General features: G+C 46.0%; 1 protein-coding gene across 1 annotated transcript in view; it reads left to right on the top strand.

The window, feature by feature from the left end:
• Window positions 1–28: 28 nt before the first annotated feature.
• The window catches only part of LOC121167840 (adenylate cyclase type 9-like), a 130055-nt gene continuing 110232 nt past the window's right edge, over window positions 29–19851 (top strand). The window contains exon 1 of the mRNA XM_040997511.1: window positions 29–231. Coding sequence (XP_040853445.1) covers window positions 202–231 — 30 coding nt within the window. The 5' untranslated portion in view covers window positions 29–201. The remainder of the gene's footprint in view (window positions 232–19851) is intronic.

Raw genomic sequence — 19851 nt, 5'->3', positions numbered from 1 at the left:
AGCTATTTCTTCTTTTTTGCAGCAGAGGAGTCTACTCTGGAGGAAAACTTGATGTTGGCAAGTTGCTTGATAAGTGAAAGCTCTCATCATCTCAGAGGGGCTGTGCAGGGATGAGGGAAGCCAGAGTTGACAGACCACATTCTGGTAGAACTCTTCTTCAGCAAGTAGGATCACAAAACTTGAGGATTGACCCTGCTACAGATGACAAGACTTGACGGGGAGCATGCTCAGGTATTGGAGGGCTGTGGGGTAGTCCTAAGCATGGCTTGGTCTCCAAGAGCAGTCTGCCGTGGTTCATCACAGTTACTAGTAGCTTTGACTTGAGTGGCTTTGCATTCTTCAGATGAGCAACAATGGCTGTGGCTAAAACAAGGAGCACTTGCCTCTTGGAACGTATTTTCATTTTCTTCCACCCTCTCTCCTTGCCATCCTGATTCCCTCCTTCACTCTATTATTTTTTAAGATGATTTATTATTTTCAAAGACAGAATGATACCAAAGGATAGAAAGATCTTCCATCTCTTGGTTTGTTCCCCAGATGGCCACAATAGACCAGGCTGAAGCTAGGAGCCAGAAAGTCCCTTTGGGGTTAGAGCCTTTTCTGGAACCCCAGTGACCACCAGCAGGATCACGCCTCCCAAGCCCAACTCTTAGTAGCAGAAGCCATTTGATGCCCTGGGGAAGTGGTAGCCAAGGCACCTGTGTTTTCTTGTTTTGTTGAACCATTGAGATGTACACCTTCTCAGTCCCACACAGGTCAGTCCCAAGTTGTACTGATGATCTCCGAAGAAAAACTGTGCTACTTTCATTTCTGGACATCCCTCCTCAGGCTGGTCCCTGAGCAACACTAGCCAGAGATCTCTGTAGGGATGTGTGTGTGGAGTCCTGACCTATGGGGCTGCTAAGTGTCGTCAGTCACATACTGGGTGGGGCAGGAGGAACAGAGAGATGGATTAGCAGAGGCATAGCATGAAAATGGAGCCTCATGGTGTTGATGGCAGACCACTGGGGCCTGAGTCATGAATGCCTGCTATCCAGGTTGGTCTGCTGTCAGACTTGCCTTGGATGCCAGTGGTCTTCCGATTCCAGTGCCTTGGAGACCTCCCTCAGCTGGCATATTTCTGCTTCTCCCACATGGCTCAGGTGTTGGACTTTCCCAAGGCCCCTTTGAGGGCTGGTCTTATGACTAAAATTCCTCTGTTCTTTGTTTCCATCAGCTCCTAACAGGGCTGTCCCATTATTTTCATGAATTAACCTGAGGGACTTGCTGCGTCTCAGACCAGGAGTACCAGCTAACACTTGTGTCTTCTCTTGATTCTGTTGTGTCCCCTCAGATTGGAGGCTTTTGTTTCTGTGTGTGTGTGTAAGAAGGGGAACTCTGCCTTATCACACACACACAGAGGTTTCTTGATCATCTGGAGCAGGCCTATCTGAGGCTTTCTGAACAGAGAGAGCAATCCTGAAAGCAGCCACAAGGAGACTCGAGGGAGCTGGGACTCCCAGGTGACTGCCTACAAGTAGCATGTGCGTTTCTAGGGCCATACAGGGAGGGGAGAGAACTGTAGGAAAAACACTTTGGGTTTGGGTTAACTTTATAGAAGCTGGAAAACCAAGGGATGGCTCTTGCCTGGTTGTGATTTCTGTTTTTGAAGTGAAACATGTAATTTAAAAATATTGACACACACCACATGCACATATATTTATACACACACGTATATGTCTAATACCTGTTTTACCTACTATAAGTACACATAGTGTATTCTATAGCTGCCAGGTTTTGTTTATTTGTTTAAGGAAATTCTAGTTAAGCTGTGGTTCAGATTTGCATCTCCACCCTTGAAAAAGCCCATATTTCAGCTCAGTGCTATATGGTCAGGCTTAACAGCACACCTTGTTAAACACATGGATCAAGTCACAACCAGCTTTATTATAAAAGCACCGTGTACACATTTGTTTATTCATTCTAGTACCTTGACAGCTAGCCAACAAGTCACTAACCCACAGAAGCAAGCATCACGAGAAGCAGGAAATGTCACTCATCCCTTCTGCCTGCTACACGTCACTCCTGAGTCACAGTGCTCCAATCACTGAGATCTGAGAACATCTATTTTCTACACTCATCCTGAGTGAAAGACACGGGTGTGGTGTGTATTGGGGGTGGGGACTTGTGCACATACTGCTTGGTTTGTGTATTGTCTTTTACCCAATGGCAAAGTCTTGGGTCACTGCTCCAATTGCTGCAGCAGCCATGGTGCTTCTGCTGCCTGGTTTACAGTCAAGTCACTGAGTGAAAAATGAGGCTCTCTCAATGAACAAGCAAACCCCTCTGTGGGTTGACTTCTGTGCCCCTAGGACATGGAGGCAAATGCTATTAGAGATTGTTTTTTTTTTTTTTTAAGATTTATTTTTATTATTTTTTCATTGGAAAGGCGGATATACAGAGAGGAGAATCTTCCGTCTGATGATTCACTCCCCAAGTGAGCACAACGGGCCGATACCATGCCGATCCGAAGCCAGGAGCCTCTTCTGGGTCTCCCACGCGGGTGCAGGTTCCCAAAGCTTTGGGCCGTCCTCGACTGCTTTCCCGGGCCACAGGCAGGGAGCTGGAAGGGAAGTGGGGCTGCCGGGATAGAACCAGTGCCCATATGGCATCCCGGGCATGCAAGAGGAGGACCTTTAACCACTTGCGCCACCACGCCGGGCCCAAGATTTATTTTTATTATTATTTTTTTTTATTGGAAAGGCGGATATACAGAGAGGAGAGACAGAGAGGAAGATCTTCTATCCGATGATTCACTCCCCAAGTGAGCACAATGGCCGATGCTATGCCGATCCGAAGCCAGGAGCCTCTTCTGGGTCTCCCACGCGGGTGCAGGGTCCCAAAGCCTTGGGCCGTCCTCAACTGCTTTCCCGGGCCACAGGCAGGGAGCTGGGATAGAACCAGCGCCCATATGGGATCCCGGGCGTGCAAGGCGAGGACCTTAACCACTGTGCCACCGCGCTGGGCCCTAGAGATTGTTGAATTGGGCTGCCTGAGACCTCCTTTTGATTGTGTTTCTAAAAGTTTACTATGAGTCAATTAATGCTTGGAGCTGGTGCCATGGCTTATCAGATTAATCCTCTTGCTTATAGCACTGGCATCCCATATGGACACTTGTTTGTGACCCTGCTGCTCTACTTCCAATCCAGCTCCCTACTAATGACCTGAGAAAGCAATGGAGGATGGCCCAAGTCCGTGGGATACCTAGAAGAAGCTCCAGGTTCCTAGCTTCAGAGTGGCCCAGCTCCAGCCCTTGTGGCCATTTGGAGAATAGATGAAAGATTTCTCTCTCTCTCTCTCCCCGTCTCTCATCTCTCCTTATCTCTATAATTCTGCCTTTTAGATAAAATAAATCTTTAAAAAAAATAAATTTGTGCTGTCTTCCCCAGAGAAGTTCTCCTGGGGAAGGAAAGCCAGAGAAAGAAACTTTTAAAGGGGAGGTATCAGGAGCCGTGATGCCAACATGAAAAAATATTTTAAGCCAAAGACTTGCCTTTGCCCCTGCAGGTGAATTTTAGCTGGTGTACGAGAGCAGTCATAATCCATCTACTGAGCAGAAAGGCCTTCCCCAACAACATGCTCGCTAACTTTTTTATTGGGTCAAAGCAAGTTCTCCCAAACCAGTTGGCTAAGCTTCTTCCCTCATCTTCACCACCTCTATCTATAAGAAAATGCCAGGAATGGGGGTAATCAGAGTTGGAGAAAGCGGAGTGTGCAGGCTGGAAGAGACGCCTACTCAAGCACTTCCAGGAGAGCATCCTTCTCTTGGCATTCGCTTGGAGCCAACTTTTCTTTCTTGTGACTCAGCCATCATTAATTAGAAAGACTGCGTGAGCATCCTTCTTTTCAGTCTGCAGCTCTGCCCAGGCTCAAGCTGTTGATGAGGCAGGCATTTGCTGCATTCTCATCTCAAATCTCAGAGAAGACTTATCTTTTCCAGAGGACCTTCTCTGGAGGGAGCATCACCCCACTTCATGCTCTTTTGTAGGTTGGAGAAATTCACCCTTTCCCTCTGATTTTTTTTTTTAAGATTTATTTGTTTATTTGAAAGGCAGAGTAAGAGAGGGAGAAATAAAGAGAGGTCTTCCATCCACTGGTTCACCCCCCTGAGGTCCCATTGTTGATGTAGCTTCCCAAGATGCATGTCTGGAGTCCTAAGCAGTCTCAAGAGCAGTGCATGGGACTACACAGGAGGAGTACATCACTATGCTTTATGGAAGAAGAAGCATCATGAAACAAAGAGAAGAACCTTGAAGTTGCATGAGCTAAGGTTTGTTTGCCAATTCCCACAACCAAGAAGCTGTTGTTGTGGTAGCTTACTCATCCAGCTGAGCCTCTCTGTCTTTGCATCCATAAACACAAGGTTCTGTTATCTCTTATACTTGGTTGTAGAGATTTTCCAGCGAGATACCGTAGGTGTAAGAGCCTACTGTGGTATTTGTTGTTAAGAGGAAGTTCAATGAAAACTACACTCCTCACTGCTTTCTACCCCTTCCAGTGAACTTTACTCTTCATTCCATCAAGCAAGGCCTTCTTGGCAACTGTCCAGCAGGTGCACTGGCAGAGATGGGTGTCAAAGGAGCAGTTTTATTGATTCAACTCATGGTGCCTTTTAGAACTTCTGGACAGAGGAAAGCGGCCCATGTTCTGCTGATCCAGAGGATGACCTGAGGAGTGGACACCAGATGCGACTTGTTACTTGTTTACTCAGTACTTTGATGTGGCCCAAAATCTCTCACATTAGTTATTTCCATTTTCAAAGTTTTCTTCAGGAACTAAGAGGCTTATCTGGAGACATAGTCTAAGTGTATAAACTTAAGGACAGAAGGCTGTTTCAGGTGTGGGGAGGATGGCCAAACAGACCAGGTACTTTGACTGTGTCTTGTCCAGAAGTGCATGGGACCCTTTAAAAAGGAAACAAACTGACTTCCACCTTGGAAAGGACTGTTACTTACCTGCTTTTAGTTGAAATAGTGAGTGTGGGTTGTGCCTACACAGGAATTACCAATATTTGTGGTGACCCAGTGAGTGTATATTAAAAATCTGACATGTATTGCAACAGCAAGGAACTTTGAGGACACCATGTTGAATAAAATGGGCCAGGCACAAAAAGAACAAAGAATGCGTCATTCCATCTAAGTGAACTCCTCAGGAGTCAAATTCAGGGAGACAGAAAGTAGAATAGTAGCTGCCAGGAACTCCTGGGATAGGGGACTAGTGTCTAATGGGGACAGGCTTTCAGCTTGGGAAGACGAAACGTTCTGGAAATAGGTGGTGATGATGTTTATGCAACAATGTGTGAGTGTGCAAATAATGGTTAACGTACGCTTCCGGTCATGTACATTTTACTACAATAGAACTATGTATTATATGGTCTAATCAGTGTGCTAAGTTTTAAAAAATTGTGTTATCAGTTATTTTTCAAAGCTGATACTGTCAATCAACATTGTGAGAGGAAACAAATATACCGGCTGGGCTTGTTCGTCTATTCACCCAAGACTCCACGGCTGCCTGCTTTGTCCAGGCTCCTGAGCCAAGTTCAAGGATTTCAGGATCCAGTCCCATGGCTGCTATGCCAGCACTCAGGTCTGGGGGCGAGGATGAAGATCCCAGTGGTGAACCCCCAACTAACCAAGGGAAGCTTGTTCTCTGGCGGCAGAGAGACAGAGAAGAGGAGGAACCCCTGATTTCCACCTGGTATTCGGGGAGGCGGTGCTTAGCTGGAGCCTATTGTACGAGCAGGATTCTTAAAAGCAGAAGAGAATGGGCACTATGTGAGGAATGCGGGCCGGCCCTGGACACAGACGAAACATCCTGACGTGTCTGGACAGTCCGAGAAGTGACAGGAAACCTGGTGCATGTCAGAGTGAGGCTCGAAGTTCCTGGGGACAGTGAGGTGGAAGGAGGACACATGGTATGGCTTCAGAGCTCCTAGGCTCGTCTCGGTCCCCTGGCTGGTGAGACTGGCCAAATGAAGGTAAAGGATCTCGGTTTTTTCATTAATATCATGGAAATGGGTGGGATTAGAACACTCCTGCGCAGTGTTTACCTGGGGCGCATTTGTAGCTGCTTCTGTAGATCTGTATCATCTTAGTATCTACACAGCGTCTCTCTGTGCGTGCACACACGCACACACACCCAAGGCAGGAGGGGTAGAGTTGGGAAGGTTTGGAAAAAAGCCTTGGTTATTTATAGATTTTGCTACTCTGTTTTTCAACCAGAGCATTTTGGCTCCAGGAAGCAGCAAAAACACCCTGGGTGTGTCTGGCACCCCAGGTCTCCTCAGCCCGACTTCTTTGTCAGAGCATAGCAGGGAGCTGAGGGCCTATGGCAGAGGATCTGGGTGGGGTCTGGGGTGTTGGCAAGGGTGGACACCAAGGCTGGAAGCCTAAGACTGATTATTATTTTTTTTAAGATTTATTTATTTTATTGGAAAGGCAGATGTACAGAGAGGAGGAGAGAGAAAGATCTTCTGTCTGATGATTCACTCCCCAAGCAGCCGCAACAAAGGGTGCTACACGGATCCAAAGCCAGGAGCCAGGAACTTCTTTCTGGGTGCAGGGTCCCAAGGCTTTGGGCTGTCCTCGACTGCTTTCAAAGGCCACAAGCAGGGAGCTTGCTGGATGGGAAGTGGAGCTGCTGGAATTAGAACTGGTGCCCATTATGGGATCCTGGCACATTCAAGGCGAGGACCTTAAGCATTGCCCTATTGCGCCGGGCCCAGACTGGGTCTTTTATTGGCTACTATGTCTGGGGTCAGAAGTTCGGTCTTCCAGGTGGCCCAGTTTGCTTTGTTACTCCACAGTGTCTCAGCACAGTCCTCCCTGGGCCCATTTCCTGGAGACCTAGTTTGAGAGGCAGGAAGACCGTTTTTGTAGTAAATGATGCTGTATTCTCACACTTATGTGAGTGTCAAGCACAAATGACTTAGACATAATAGAGCCCAAATGAATGATTTGGTTCAGAGCAGATAGTGGGGAGGTGGCAATGACATATGAGTCTGTTCGCTGTTGATGCCTAACCTAGAGTCAATTTATTAGATTTTATAGTTACTGTCAGGACTGGGGAAGGCTGTTTAGAATAAGTAGAATACCAAGACCTTGGAAGGGTGGGGAAAGAGAGTAAGAGACTAATAATTGTAAAAGTTGTCCTTTATTGAGCACTTACTATATGCCAGAAACAATGCAAGGCATCTCAGCTCTATTCATTCTTATGTTTTGGGGGTGGGAAAGATTCAGATCTCTATTGTTATCAGCTTGTAATGAATATTTAGTATGTTAGGGCCGAAATACAATAGGTAGGGCTACGACTTTGTCATTCTGGATATCAAAGATACAAATCAGAGGTGTGACAGCAAAAATCAAATGCAAGGAGTGAAGGAAGTCGGGTATCAAGCTGTTATGTTGATTATTGCGAAGCTGAACGCCCTGGAGGAACTGTACCTTTAGAAAGGGCCCTGGGACTTGTTTTCCCGCATGCAGCAAACCATAAAGATGCTTTCAGGAGGGAATCCTTCCCACACCAAGGGAGGAAAACAGCCTTGATCCCCAGAACCTGGTCATTGGTGCTGCAAAGAACCAGGATGAACAAGCTCTTTGAAGTCACCCTTATCTTCCACAGCTTCTACACCCTGCCCCGTGTGTCTGTTAGTGACATTCCTAAAATTTACTACACTAGTCAGATAATCCGTTTGTCCTGTCATTGCTTCACAAATTTATTGTTTTCTTGTTTAAAAAACATACAGACATGTTGCTTTGGTCATTTATTTGGCCTTTACTCTTGTGAGATGCTTATTTGAAAGTAAATCTCAGCCTAGGTGCCTTTTGTTGTTAATCTGTTGCTGTATTGATTTGATTTTTAGATCCAGCCAGAGCCCACATCAGAATTAGGGGTGGGGAGTGTAGAGAGGGTCTCTCCCTCTCCTGAAGCAACTAGAAGGTTTTATCTGTTTTGATTATGACCAGACAAGGACACACAAAAAGGTCCCATTTCTTTTCCTTGCTTTGTGAGCTAGTTCAGCAAAGCTGCTGAGGGAAGAGGCTTGACTGGTGAAACTGACAGGCTATAACTGGCAGACATTTCCATAGAAGTGATCAGAGTTCAATGTATTAAACTCATACGGAAGCGTGAGGAGCTAATCAGTGTCATTCATGTTTCTGTTTGTCTTGTTCCTTCTTTACTGTCTTACTGAGATTACAGTTCATGCTCTTAAAGTGTGTGATTTGCTAGGTCTTAGCACATGAGCAAAATTGTACAACATTTGCTGCTATTTCCAAAACATTCTCATTACTCCCAAGAGAAGTTCTTGACCCCTTAGCATCCCATCCTATTCCCTAACCATGAATCTTTTTGGTTTGTGATGTTCTGTAGTTTTCAGCATACCAATCTTTTACTTTTTGTTTATTTTTATTTAAAAAATGTTTACTTCATCTAATGTGAAAGCAATATGGCAGAGAAAGCGACATCTTTTATCTGCTAAATCACTTCCCAAATGCCCACAACAGCCAGGGCTGGGCCAGAACAAAAACAGAAGCCATAAACTGCATCTGAATTTCCCATGTGGGTGGCAGGGGCACAAGCACGAGCCATCACCTGCTGCCGTTCAGGACACAGGTGAAAAGCTAGATCAGAAGTAAAATAGCTAGGTCTCAATACAGAGCTCTGAACCCACAGCACTACAATGCCTGCCCATATGTTTACTTATTTTTTTAAAAAAAGATTTATTTATTTTTATTGGAAAGGCAGATTTTTACAGAGAGGACAGAAAGATCTTCCATCTGCTGGTTCACTCCCCAAATGATCGAAACAGCTGGAGCTGAGCCCATCCAAAGCCAGGAGCCAGGAGCTTCCTCCAGGTCTCCCATGTGGGTGCAGGGTCCCAAGGCTTTGGGCCGTCCTTGACTGCGTCAGTGATTGACTCATCCCATGCTGTATAACGCTCATATACAGGTGTTTTGGGGCTGCGGTTATGAACATTCATGCTCTCTGGAAATCACACTTTTTGCATTTCTCTGTTTCTCTGTTCCTCTGCCCCAAACATAAATCTTCATCCTCAAACTTTTGATCTCTTGGTTGTAAGGTGCTGCCATACTGGGCCCGGTGCGATAGCATAATGGTTAAAGTCCTCACCTTGAATGTGTCAGGATCCCATATGGGCTCTGGCTCTAGTCCCGGCAGCTCCACTTCCCATCCAGCTCCCTGCTTGTGGCCTGGGAAAGCAGTCGAGGACGGCCCAAAGCCTTGGGACCCTGCACCCATGTGGGAGACCTGGAAGAAGCTCCTGGCTCCTGGCTTTGGATTGGCTCAGCTCCAGCCGTTGTGGCCACTTGGGGAGTGAATCATCGGACGGAAGATCTTCCTCTCTGTCTCTCCTCCTCTCTGTATATCCGCCTTTCCAATAAAATAAAAATAAATAAATCTTTAAAAAAAGAAAAAAAGATGTTGCCATACCTCCAGGAATCACTTTTTATGTTCTAGGCAAGAAGAAGGGCCAAGGGGTGAAGAGCTTTCCCTCAGCCAAGTCTTCCCTTGTTACTCAGGAGGGGAGGACCCTTGCTTTTCCAGAGGCTCTGTGGGTTGCCTCTGCTTCCTGGTGGGGTGGGATGGTGTATCTGGGAATATGGGGGTGATGAGCTCACCCCAATTTGGACTGAGGCTTGCCAGCAGAGGTAGCCTGGGGAACCTTCCATTTTTGCGCACTGTGTTCAGTCAGGTATCTGCTGCTTAAAGGGGAATTTTCCAGACAGAAAAATTGGCTTTTATCTCAGCTGTTATCTTTCTGTCCTTGGAATCAGGTAACTCAGAGGGCTGGATGTTTCCTGATAGCCCTGACTGATCAAATGGCAAAAGGAAAGGAAAAGGAAGAAAATAAAACCCATCTCTAAGTGAGTTTTCTTTTGGCCTTAATAGAATGAAATAAAGCTGGCTTGCCGGTTTGTTTTCTCTGAGCTTGTGTGCGTCGGACGAATGTGGATCTGAGCTTTGACTCAGTGCCTGGATCGTGGGAATCTTTCGGAGGAATCTGTAATTATTTATAGCAGGGACGAGGAAGGCCCCAAATACAGTCACTAGGTATGCTCAGAGGATATAAACATGTGAATTTAAAAATAAAAGTATGACTTTGGGGCGCCATGTTCAGTTAGAAAATGTTAATAATCGCAGCTGAGCAGGATGATTTCATGATCAAAGTAGCGACCACCAGCCTTCCTCACCTTAGTCCGCTGGGGCTGCCAGGGCAACCGCCATAGAAGGGAGCAGCAGCACAGCTTACTTCTCACAGCTGGAGAGGCTGATGCTGTGTCCGGTGAGGGCCTGCTTCCTGGAGTGGAGACAGTATCTTCTCGCTACATCATCGTGTAGTAGAGGAGGTGAGGCATTTCAGGGTCCTTTTTTTATAAGGACCCTAATCCCAATTGCGAGGCCTCTATGTTCTAATGGTGTGGTGGTTAGGGTCTCCAGATATGGAGCTTAACAAACACTAAGATCATAGCAATACTAAATATTTATTGAATGATCTGCACATCATGGCATAATGAATTAAATATCAAATTCTGACACCGCATTCAGATAAGCAATTAAAAATAAAATCTTATCGTCTGTGGTTATTCCATGACTCCAAATGATGTTTTAAAATAGACCATTATCAAAGCAGTATTGGAAATTAGGGGCTGAATTTAAGCCTGCTTTCATCAAGGAAGCCTCATATAGGGTCTGAAATGTGGACAACCCTGGCTGTGACAAGAGCAGGCAGGCTGCCTGCTGAGTCCCCAGCAGCTTTTGATCAATGCAAATCAAAGGGCTGGCCCAGGGGGGAGATCACAGGGATGCGAGGTGGCTGTCAGGTCACAGCGGAGTATGTCTTGAGGGAGTAGTATTTAGATATTCGTAGCCACCCACTGTCATGGGTGGATGTGTGCAGGCTGCAATCAGCTTTCCATCCTTCAACCAACAATGCGAAGACTTGGCAAACCCTGTGCTGTGTGCTAGGCAAGTTGGGCGAGGCACTGCAGGGTGACAGGCTGCCCGTGTTGAAAGTGTTGTCCCCTGCATCCCTCTGGGCAGTGGCAGGAGGCAGAGCCTGTGTGAAAGCAAAAGCTGGACTGGGGAAGAGCACTTGGTTCAGCTCTGTGAGAGTCGTGGGTTCAGACATTCAGGATTGCAGACATTGGCATGTACCCACCCTCACTTCTTCGGCATGCACGATTGCCTGCTTGTCACTCTTAATTTATTTAATTTTTCTAACTCAGCGAAAGATGATGGGATCCAATGAATTGAGACATAGGAGTTAGGTGTTCCTGGCACTAGCTTGGCTATTGTCTGGGTGGATGACCTTGGGCCCATTTCTTCCTTTGTAAAATTAGGGGGATCAACTTACAAGCTCTGGTAGTCGCTGTTTTCTTTTTCCAATTTTAAAATATGTGAAATACACAATTCATATGAAAGTAAATGTACATATTTTCATAGTATGTCAGCTTTTTAAAACTCCTGTTTCTGAGTGGACATTTAACACAGAAGAACACCTATGCAGAGCACTCAATGAGTAAACTATTTCCAACATAATTATTTGTTGTTGTTGTTAAAAACAAAACTGTGTTTATTTATTTTAAAGTCAGAATTACAGAAAAAGAGAGCTTCTCTCTCCTGGAGCTGGGGCAGTCAGGAGGCTGAAGCCCCCTCCAGGTCTCCCTGTGTGGCCCAAACACTTGAGTCATCTTCTGCTGTTTTTCCCAGACCATCAGCAGGGAGCTGGGTCAGAAGTGCAGCAGCCAGGACCACGAACTGGCACTCCTGTGGCATATCAGCATCACAGGCCACATCTCCAACATCTTTATGTCCTGCTGGATATTCCACTTTGTGACTTCCTCCCTCTCGTGGGTCCCTTGTTTCCTTGATAGCTTTGCAATGTGCATAGCATCCTAACCACATGATATTCAGTTTTTTTTTTTTCCTGCTAGGAGATAGTAAGAGGTGGCATCAGGTAGGACCTGTCAGAGGTGTTTGGGACTCTGCCCAAATGAATCATTAATCTGTGCATGGATTGATGTGTTAATAGGTTAATGAGTTACCTGGAGAGTGATCTGCTGTAACAGTTGTTTTTATTGAGCTTCTCCTTCCTTTACTGTCTCTTACTACGTGGGGCGTGCTGGGACTCTGCCAGAGAGGAAGCCACCACTAGATGTGGCCCCTTAACCTGGAACCGGAACATTGAGCTCAATACTTTGTAGACTTTTTACTTTGCAATTTACCCAGGTCTGTGATATTAAATGAGTTAAAATAACTGCTACATCACCCATGTCTAGAACAAAGTCTTGGCACATGGTTGGTGGTTAATACAGATTTCTGAGTGAACAACTTTGTCTCTTCCTCTTCCATCTCAAACTCAACCCCCCATTATGTTATTACACGGGCTGCAACCTCCTGAATAATATTGAACAGAAATGACGAAAGCTGTTATCCTTGTTCCTGATGCTGAAGGGACTGCTTTTCACACTTTACTGTCATGTGTTAGGCATATTCACATAAGGCTTTGTAGTTTCTTTATATTAAACTATTTCTAGTTTGTTGAACATCTAAAAATAAAGTCAATGGATGCTGAATTTTCTGCATCTGTCAGTTGAGATCATCAAATGTTTTTTCCTTTAATATGTTAATATTGTGGGGCCTGAGCAGTGGTATAGCACATTAATCCTCTGCCCTTTGGTGCCGGCATCCCTTATGGGTGCCAGTTCATATCCTGGCTGCTTCTTTCCAGTTCAGTTCTCTGCTTATAGCCTGGGGAAACAGCGGAGGATGGGCCAAATCATTGGGACTCTGCACCCACGTGGGAGGCCTAGAGAGACTCCTTGCTTCAGGTTAGTTCAGCTCTAACCATTGCGGCTGTTCGAGGAGTAAACTAGCAGATGGAAGACTCTCCCTCTAAATTTCCTTCTCTCTGTATTATCTGTCTTTCAAATAAATAAATTTTAAAAATTTTAATGTGATTAATAACACTAATAGGTTTACTAATGTGAAACAAACTTTGCATCTCTGGCAAACCCAAGCCCAGAGCTTATATAGAACTAGAGACATATTTGTTGAATTCACCCTAGAAGGTCAACCTTAACAATTAGGCTATTTCCAGAGCTCCAAACAGAGCTTAATTTTTAAAATATTCATTTATTTTCATCTACTTAAAAAGCAGAGTAACGGAAAGAGATTTTTCAGCTGTTTGCTCCCCAGATGTCTACGACAGTCAGGGGGAGGCCAAACTAAAGAGCCTGTAACTCTGTCTAGATATTGCCTGTGGGAGGCAGGGACCCAAACAATGGAGGCGCCGTCTTCTGCCTTCACAGGACGCACCAGCAAAAGGCTGGCTTGGAAGTGGAGCAGCTGTGCCACTAACTGATATTCTAACTGTGGATGTGAGCAAGCCCTGGCTGGAGCTCCTGAAGTTATCTTATGCCAAAGGGTAACCTTTGACCTTGCAGAGCGGCTTTTCCTTCCTCTGAAACACTGAAGGAGTAACAAGGTCTGAGGTACCTGCTTTCCTGACATGATCACCAGAACAGACCTGACACGGCTAGCAGTCTGGAAGAATCAGGCAACTGTTAAACTTCTGCCAAGGTGATCTAGAACAAAGAAACAAACAAGACGGAAATAAGTAACATGAAGATCCAAAGGAAAGGGGGGACATAACCATAAATGCAGAAGAGATTATACTGAATAAAAGAGACTATGAAAACTTTGGATAAAAAACTTTCAGAATCAGAAAAAAATAATGTATTTGTAGAAAGGAATCACTTAACAAAAAATATCACTTACCAAAACCAAATCAAGGAAAAGCAGAGACTTGATGGGAAGCAGGGCTGCCAGGATTAGATCCGGCTCTCAAATGGGATCCTGGTGTGTGCAGGGTGAAGACCTTAGCCACTAGGCCATCACACTGGGCTCAAAAAGCAGAGACTTGAAACAGTTATTTGTATACCTGTGTTCGTAACAGCATTATTCAAATAACCCAAGGTCATCCTTGATGAATGAAGCATAGCAGCTGTATATAAGGATACTGCAGAGTTTGTGGGAAATGGAATTAAAAGATGAACTTACATCAGTGCAAAAAAAAAATTGTCTGTGAATAATTTTTTCCACAAAACACATTTTCCAAGAATTTTTTGAAGACTCCCCTTTATAGATACAGTCGAAATAATATTCAGCCTTCAAGGGGATATAATTCTGACAAATGCTACAGTGTGGAAACATTGGAGACCTTGTGCTAACTAAAGTAAGCCAGACACACACAAAAAGGAGGAGCACTGTGTGATCACTTACACAAGGTTCCTGGAGTAGCCAGACTCGTAGAGACAGGAAGTGGCCTCGTAGTGCCCAGGAGTTGAAGAACGGGAGGAGTCGGAGCGTCAACAGTGAATGGGAAGCTGAAAGAGTTCTGGAAAGGGAAGACATTGATGATTCCATAGCAATGTGAAAGTTCTTACTGCCACTGGATTGTACAACTTAAAATTAGTTGCAATGATAAATATCATGTAGATTTTGCTATAATGAAAAAGTAAGGTTTTTTTTTTTCTTTTTCTTTCTTAGATGTTTTAGAGCAGAAGGAATTTGCAGTATAGCTAAGCCTCCAATCTGCCAGAAGTGGAATGCTGGCCCTGACATTCCAGGTTGATGACTTCTGTCTTGGTCCTATCTTGACATATAATTAGAAGCAAGAACAAGTGCAAATATATGATATTATCGCAGCCAGCCATTTAGAAAGGGCAGGCATAACCTTTGCTCTTTGTGTTGAAGAAGAAAGAAACCCCTTGTCACCAGCAAGGAAGTCCTGGTCATTTGTTTCTTCATGGGAATTGGCCAGTGATGTCTGTTCAGCCGCCCTGTGTGAGCCAGTTTTACCAACCAAGGTCAGTTCTGGGAACTTCTATGGGGTGATATCTGTTTGGCCCAGGACTTCGAGCAGGACTCCTGGCAGGCCTTCTCAAAACTTTCTGTGTGCAGGCTACTGCCCTCTTGACAACAGTGCCCACAGGATCAACAGCCTCAGAAATAGAGCAGGGATTTATTTTGTAGCACAGCATGTTCCAGATCCCTGTGCAGGATAGCCACATCCAGATTCCGACAGAACCTCCTCCCGAGACAGGCCCGCTCCTCCCGAGGGCCATCCCGTGCTCCCCCACCCCTCACTTCAGGTTCTTGTGTCTCATGATTTTGAGCCGTGGTGACATCAGGCAGGGATGCATCGGCTTCTCTGAGCATATGGTGCTTTGTCCTGGTCAAGAGATAGGAGATTTCTCCTTTGGCCAAAGCAACCAACTGGCTCCACTTCAGAAACAGGTGCAGTTTAGGGACTCTGCATGATTTGCTCTTTCACAAGGATGACTCCGGGCACCTGCTTTCTGCCTCACAAATCTTAATGATTTCCAAATGGCTTCTGAGTCTTCAGAGTGGCTCAAGTCAATTGCTCAATTTCCTGATATTTCCTCTTGTGCTGTGTGCTGTATTGGTCTGTACATCCTCTGTGGCACAGCCCCTGCCCTTGGACTCTGTCTGGGACATTTGTCCTTGTGACTTCTGGACACGATCCTACTGTTTCTAGAGTTCTCTAGAGAAAGAGAACCAACAGGATGTGTTAATAGATAGGCAAGTCATCCATCTATCCCTGGTCCATCTTGTGTATATATTATCTATATATCCATGTTAGTTTTAAAGAACTGGCACATGTCATTGTGAGGCCTGGAAAGTCTAGAATCCATGGGGCAGCCTGGCAGATTGGAGAACCAGGGAAGTGAAATGCTGTATCCTGGAGGGGTAGGCCTTGTGACTGAGCCACTTAAGCTGAGGCTTAGGGTACCATGTTGGAATGCCAGCTTGTGTCCTTACTGCTCGACTTCTGACCCCACTTCCAACTAATATACCTGGAAGGCAGTGGATGAAGCTTAAGCTTGAGCCATTGCCACTTATGTAGGAGACCTGGATGGAGTTCCTGGCTCCTGGCTTTGAGCTTGCACAGTCTTTGCCATTGTGATTACTTGGAGAGTGAATTAGTGGATGGAAGATTCTCTTTCTCTCTGTTAATCTGCCTTTAAGTGGGTGAAAAAAACTTTTTTTTTTTTTAAACAGTATAGAGGCAGAATCTCTTCCTTAGGCACCTTCAGCTGTTTTTTTTTTTTAATGAATTAAATATTTAACTAATTTGAAAGGGAGAAAGAGACAGGGAAGCAGAGAAGAGTCATAGAGTTTCCCAAAGCTTGTAACGGCAGGGGCTGCTGGGTCAGGCCAGGCCCAACTGGGGTGGTGTAGACATGATTGTTTGAGCTTTCAACAGCTGCCTCCCAGAGTGTGCAAGTAACAGGAAGTTAGAATCAGGAAGAGACCGGAGACTCGGAACTAGGCCCTTTCATGGGATGCAAGCATCCCAGTTGGGGGTCTTTTTTTTGTCTACAATTTTATTTATTTTTATTGGAAAGGCAGATTTACAGAGAGAAGGAGATACAGAGTGAGATTTTCCATCAGCTATTTCACTCTCCAAGTGGCTGCAACGATTGGAGCTGACCCGATCTGAAGCCAGGATCCAGAAGCTTCTTCCATTCTCTTACATGGGTGCAGGGTCCCAAGGCTTATATACTGCCATACACTGCTTTCCCAGGCCACAAGCAGGGAGCTACATGGGAGGTGAAGCAGCCAGTGCCCATATGGGATCCTGGTGCTTACAAGGTGAGGATTTAGCCAATTAGCCAACACACTGGACCCCCAGTTGGGGGCCTTAATACCTGCTCTTACCGCCTTATCTGTTAAGGTCTTGCACTGATTGGAGAGGCCCATTCACATGACATAAGTTGGTCTCCTTAACCCAAAGTTGACTGGTCAGGTGTTAAACATATCTATAAATGTCCTCACAGAAGCATCTAGACTGATGTACCATAGCCTGCCAGGCTGACACATAAAAATAGCCATCACACCTTCCTTGATGCTCTAGTAAGGGGGGGAGGACTTAGTTGAGCACTCATTACACAATAGGTACTGTGTTAATATGAATGTGGACTTTCTCTGAGTGCTTTGATGGAGCCATCCTAACAGCCCCATCTGTTGGTCCTCAGTTTACAGAGAGCTAAATTTGAGTGACTTCCCAGAGGTGGCACGGAGAGCTACAGAGCTGCAGTTTGAGGCCAGGCAGTCCCAGTACAGCATGCCTGCTGCTTCAGCCACTTACACAGCTCTGCTGCCTCTTTCAGAATCTGCAAGACTCTGCGTACCTCCCTGGGCCTGACTCACAGCACTGTTGTAACTTGCAGGTCCTTGAGGTGTGTTCTCATCTCTGCCCTTGGCCACCGCCCTACCCATCAGGAGCAGATAGTGAGAGCGTATAGGTGGTAGCCAGCATCACCTGTTGTTGGTGTCTGACCTCCTCTGCCATCTCTCCATCCTGTGAGCAAATCACTCTTACGGTCACTGTCCCAGGCTGGTCTCTGGTGTAACCGCAAGGCTTGCAAATGTCACTGTGACTGTAGGCTCACAGGTCCTTTCCAGCTGCTGCTGATAACGAATCAGGAGGAAGTCCAGCTCTGGTCTGAGGGGTCAGACAAGGTTAGCCCCTGGCAGGCACAGTGGCCTGGCTGCGACAGCGGAGATGATTAGCACAATTTCCGCTTTCTTAAGTAGCTGAGGAATGTGATTTTTGGTTTTGTCCTGACAACACTACCCTGTGCTCCCTCAGTTTGGCTTTCTCACCCAACCTCCCTGAGCTGGCCTTTGCTTCCTGGGAACCGGCATGCTGCCCTGCTCCCAGCCTTGGCCTTGGGAGCCGAGGCTGCCCTCCCGCTGCTCGCCTGCGGGTTGCGGCAGGAGTAGCTGTGCTGAGCCACAGTGACGATGCAGACCTAAGCTGCCTCTAGGTTCACTAGTCCTCTCTCCCCAAAGATATGTGCAGCTCCTGGCCTTTGCTGTCTGTGTGACTTTATTTGGAAAAAGAGTATTTGAAATGTAATTAGTCCAGGGATCTCAAGATGGGATTAACTTGGTGGCATGTGTCCATTTACGAATGAGGCAGAGGGAGGGGCAGCATTGTGGTGTAATAAGTTAAGTTTTGGGGTGCCAGTGTCAGCTCGGATACCACTTGTCCCATTTCTGAAGGTTTCTTGCTGATGTGCCTGGAAGAGCAGTGGAAGGTTGCCCAAGTGCTTGGACCCCTGCACCCATCTGGGAGTTCTGCATTTCTGGCTTCAGCCTGGACCAGACTTGGCTCTTGTGTGTTGTTGACATTCATGCTCTCTTTCTCTCTCTGTGCCTCTGCTTTTCAGATATATATACACACACACACACATTTACATATATGTGTATATGTATGTGTGTGTGTATTATATTCAGGTTAAGTGAGGTAGAGAGTCCGGTGCTTTGGCCTAGCGGCTAAAGTCCTTGCCTTGAACGTGACAGGATCCTATATGGGTGCTTGTTCTAATCCCGGTGGCCCCGCTTCCCATCCAGCTCCCTGCTTGTGGCCTGGGAAGGCAGTGGAGGACGGCTCAAAGCCTTGGGACTCTGCACCTGCCTGGGAGACCCAGAGGAGCTCTTGGCTCCTGGTTTGGATTGGGGCTGTTGCAGTCATTTGGGAGTGAATCAGACGGAAGATATTTCTCTCTGTCTCTCCTCCTCTCTCTATATATCTGACTTTGCAATAAAAATAAATAAATCTTAAAAAAGAAAAACAGAATGAGGTAGAGGGAGATTAGAGATTTGGAGACATAGATTGAAGTCCTGCAGCCTCGAGTCATGCAAAGGCAGGAATCCCAGAAACTGGAAGAGTCTTCCTGCAGGGCCTTCAGAGGAAGGAGGATTCTCCCTGCAGGGCCCTGGTGACATCTTTTAAATTTTTTTAAAATTTTATTTTTTAATAATGATTACACGATTGGTCAGGGTGGGAAGGATCAAAGTTTAGGGAAAATTGTGTGAACTCATTGCCTCCAAATTTGCTATTTCTTCTTGTTGTTCCTGGGTGAAGAGGAGAACCACTCATGACTCTGGACAAGGGATGAGGAACCGCCACCTTGTGTCAGCCCAGAATATCAATGTGTACATATTCTGAGGGTTCTGTCCAAGTAGTTTGGATAGTTCTGAAATGCTGATCTTTGGCCTTCAGATTTGTGTCAGAGGATACACCTCTGCTGTCAGAAGCCACCGTTTTGTGGTAATGTTTCATGGAAGCCCTAGGGAATTAGCACATTCCCAAATCTAGAGTCTGCAGCCTGCGAAGCTGGGCCTGCCTGGCCCTGTCCTGCCCAGCCCAGCCCAGCCCTGCCCAGCCCTGGGGATTCAGAGCCCATCCAGCCTCTTGTCTGGTTATATACAAACTGAGTACCCAGTAAGGACAAGTACAGTTCAACTGGATGCAACATCATTGAGTGATGCATAAATGCATCAAGCAATGCACCCGAGTTTAAATTAAACAAGGTTGAACCTTGGTTTCCTAAAAGGATGGTTGAGGATTGAAGGGAACAGCAAACAGATAGTGCCAGACACAGTTAGTGACCTTGAACAGTAGGTAGCTATCCCTTTTAGGACAGGGCAAAGAAGAACACTGGCTAGGAAACCTGGAATTCCAGACCTGCCCCTGTCCTGGCTGGTCTTGACCGCCAAGGATGTATTCCCAGTAGCCTAGGGTTTCTTTGAGCATGTCTGTCCATCTGCAGCAGCCAGTTTGTCCTGTCTTCCTGCCCACAGGCATGTCATGAGACTCAGAGACAGGTGGAGGGCTGCAAGCCTCTTGTTGGACTGTAAGCCCACAGCTCCACAGCAACCACCTGATGCCTCTGTGCCTGAGTGTCGTAGGCG

The sequence above is a fragment of the Ochotona curzoniae genome, unplaced genomic scaffold (genome assembly GCF_017591425.1).
Source record: "Ochotona curzoniae isolate NIBS_2020 unplaced genomic scaffold, NIBS_Ocur_1.0 patch433, whole genome shotgun sequence".
NCBI classification, from domain to species: domain Eukaryota; kingdom Metazoa; phylum Chordata; class Mammalia; order Lagomorpha; family Ochotonidae; genus Ochotona; species Ochotona curzoniae.
Note: the sequence above shows the minus strand (reverse complement) of the source record. Positions and strands in the feature narration are given on the sequence as shown.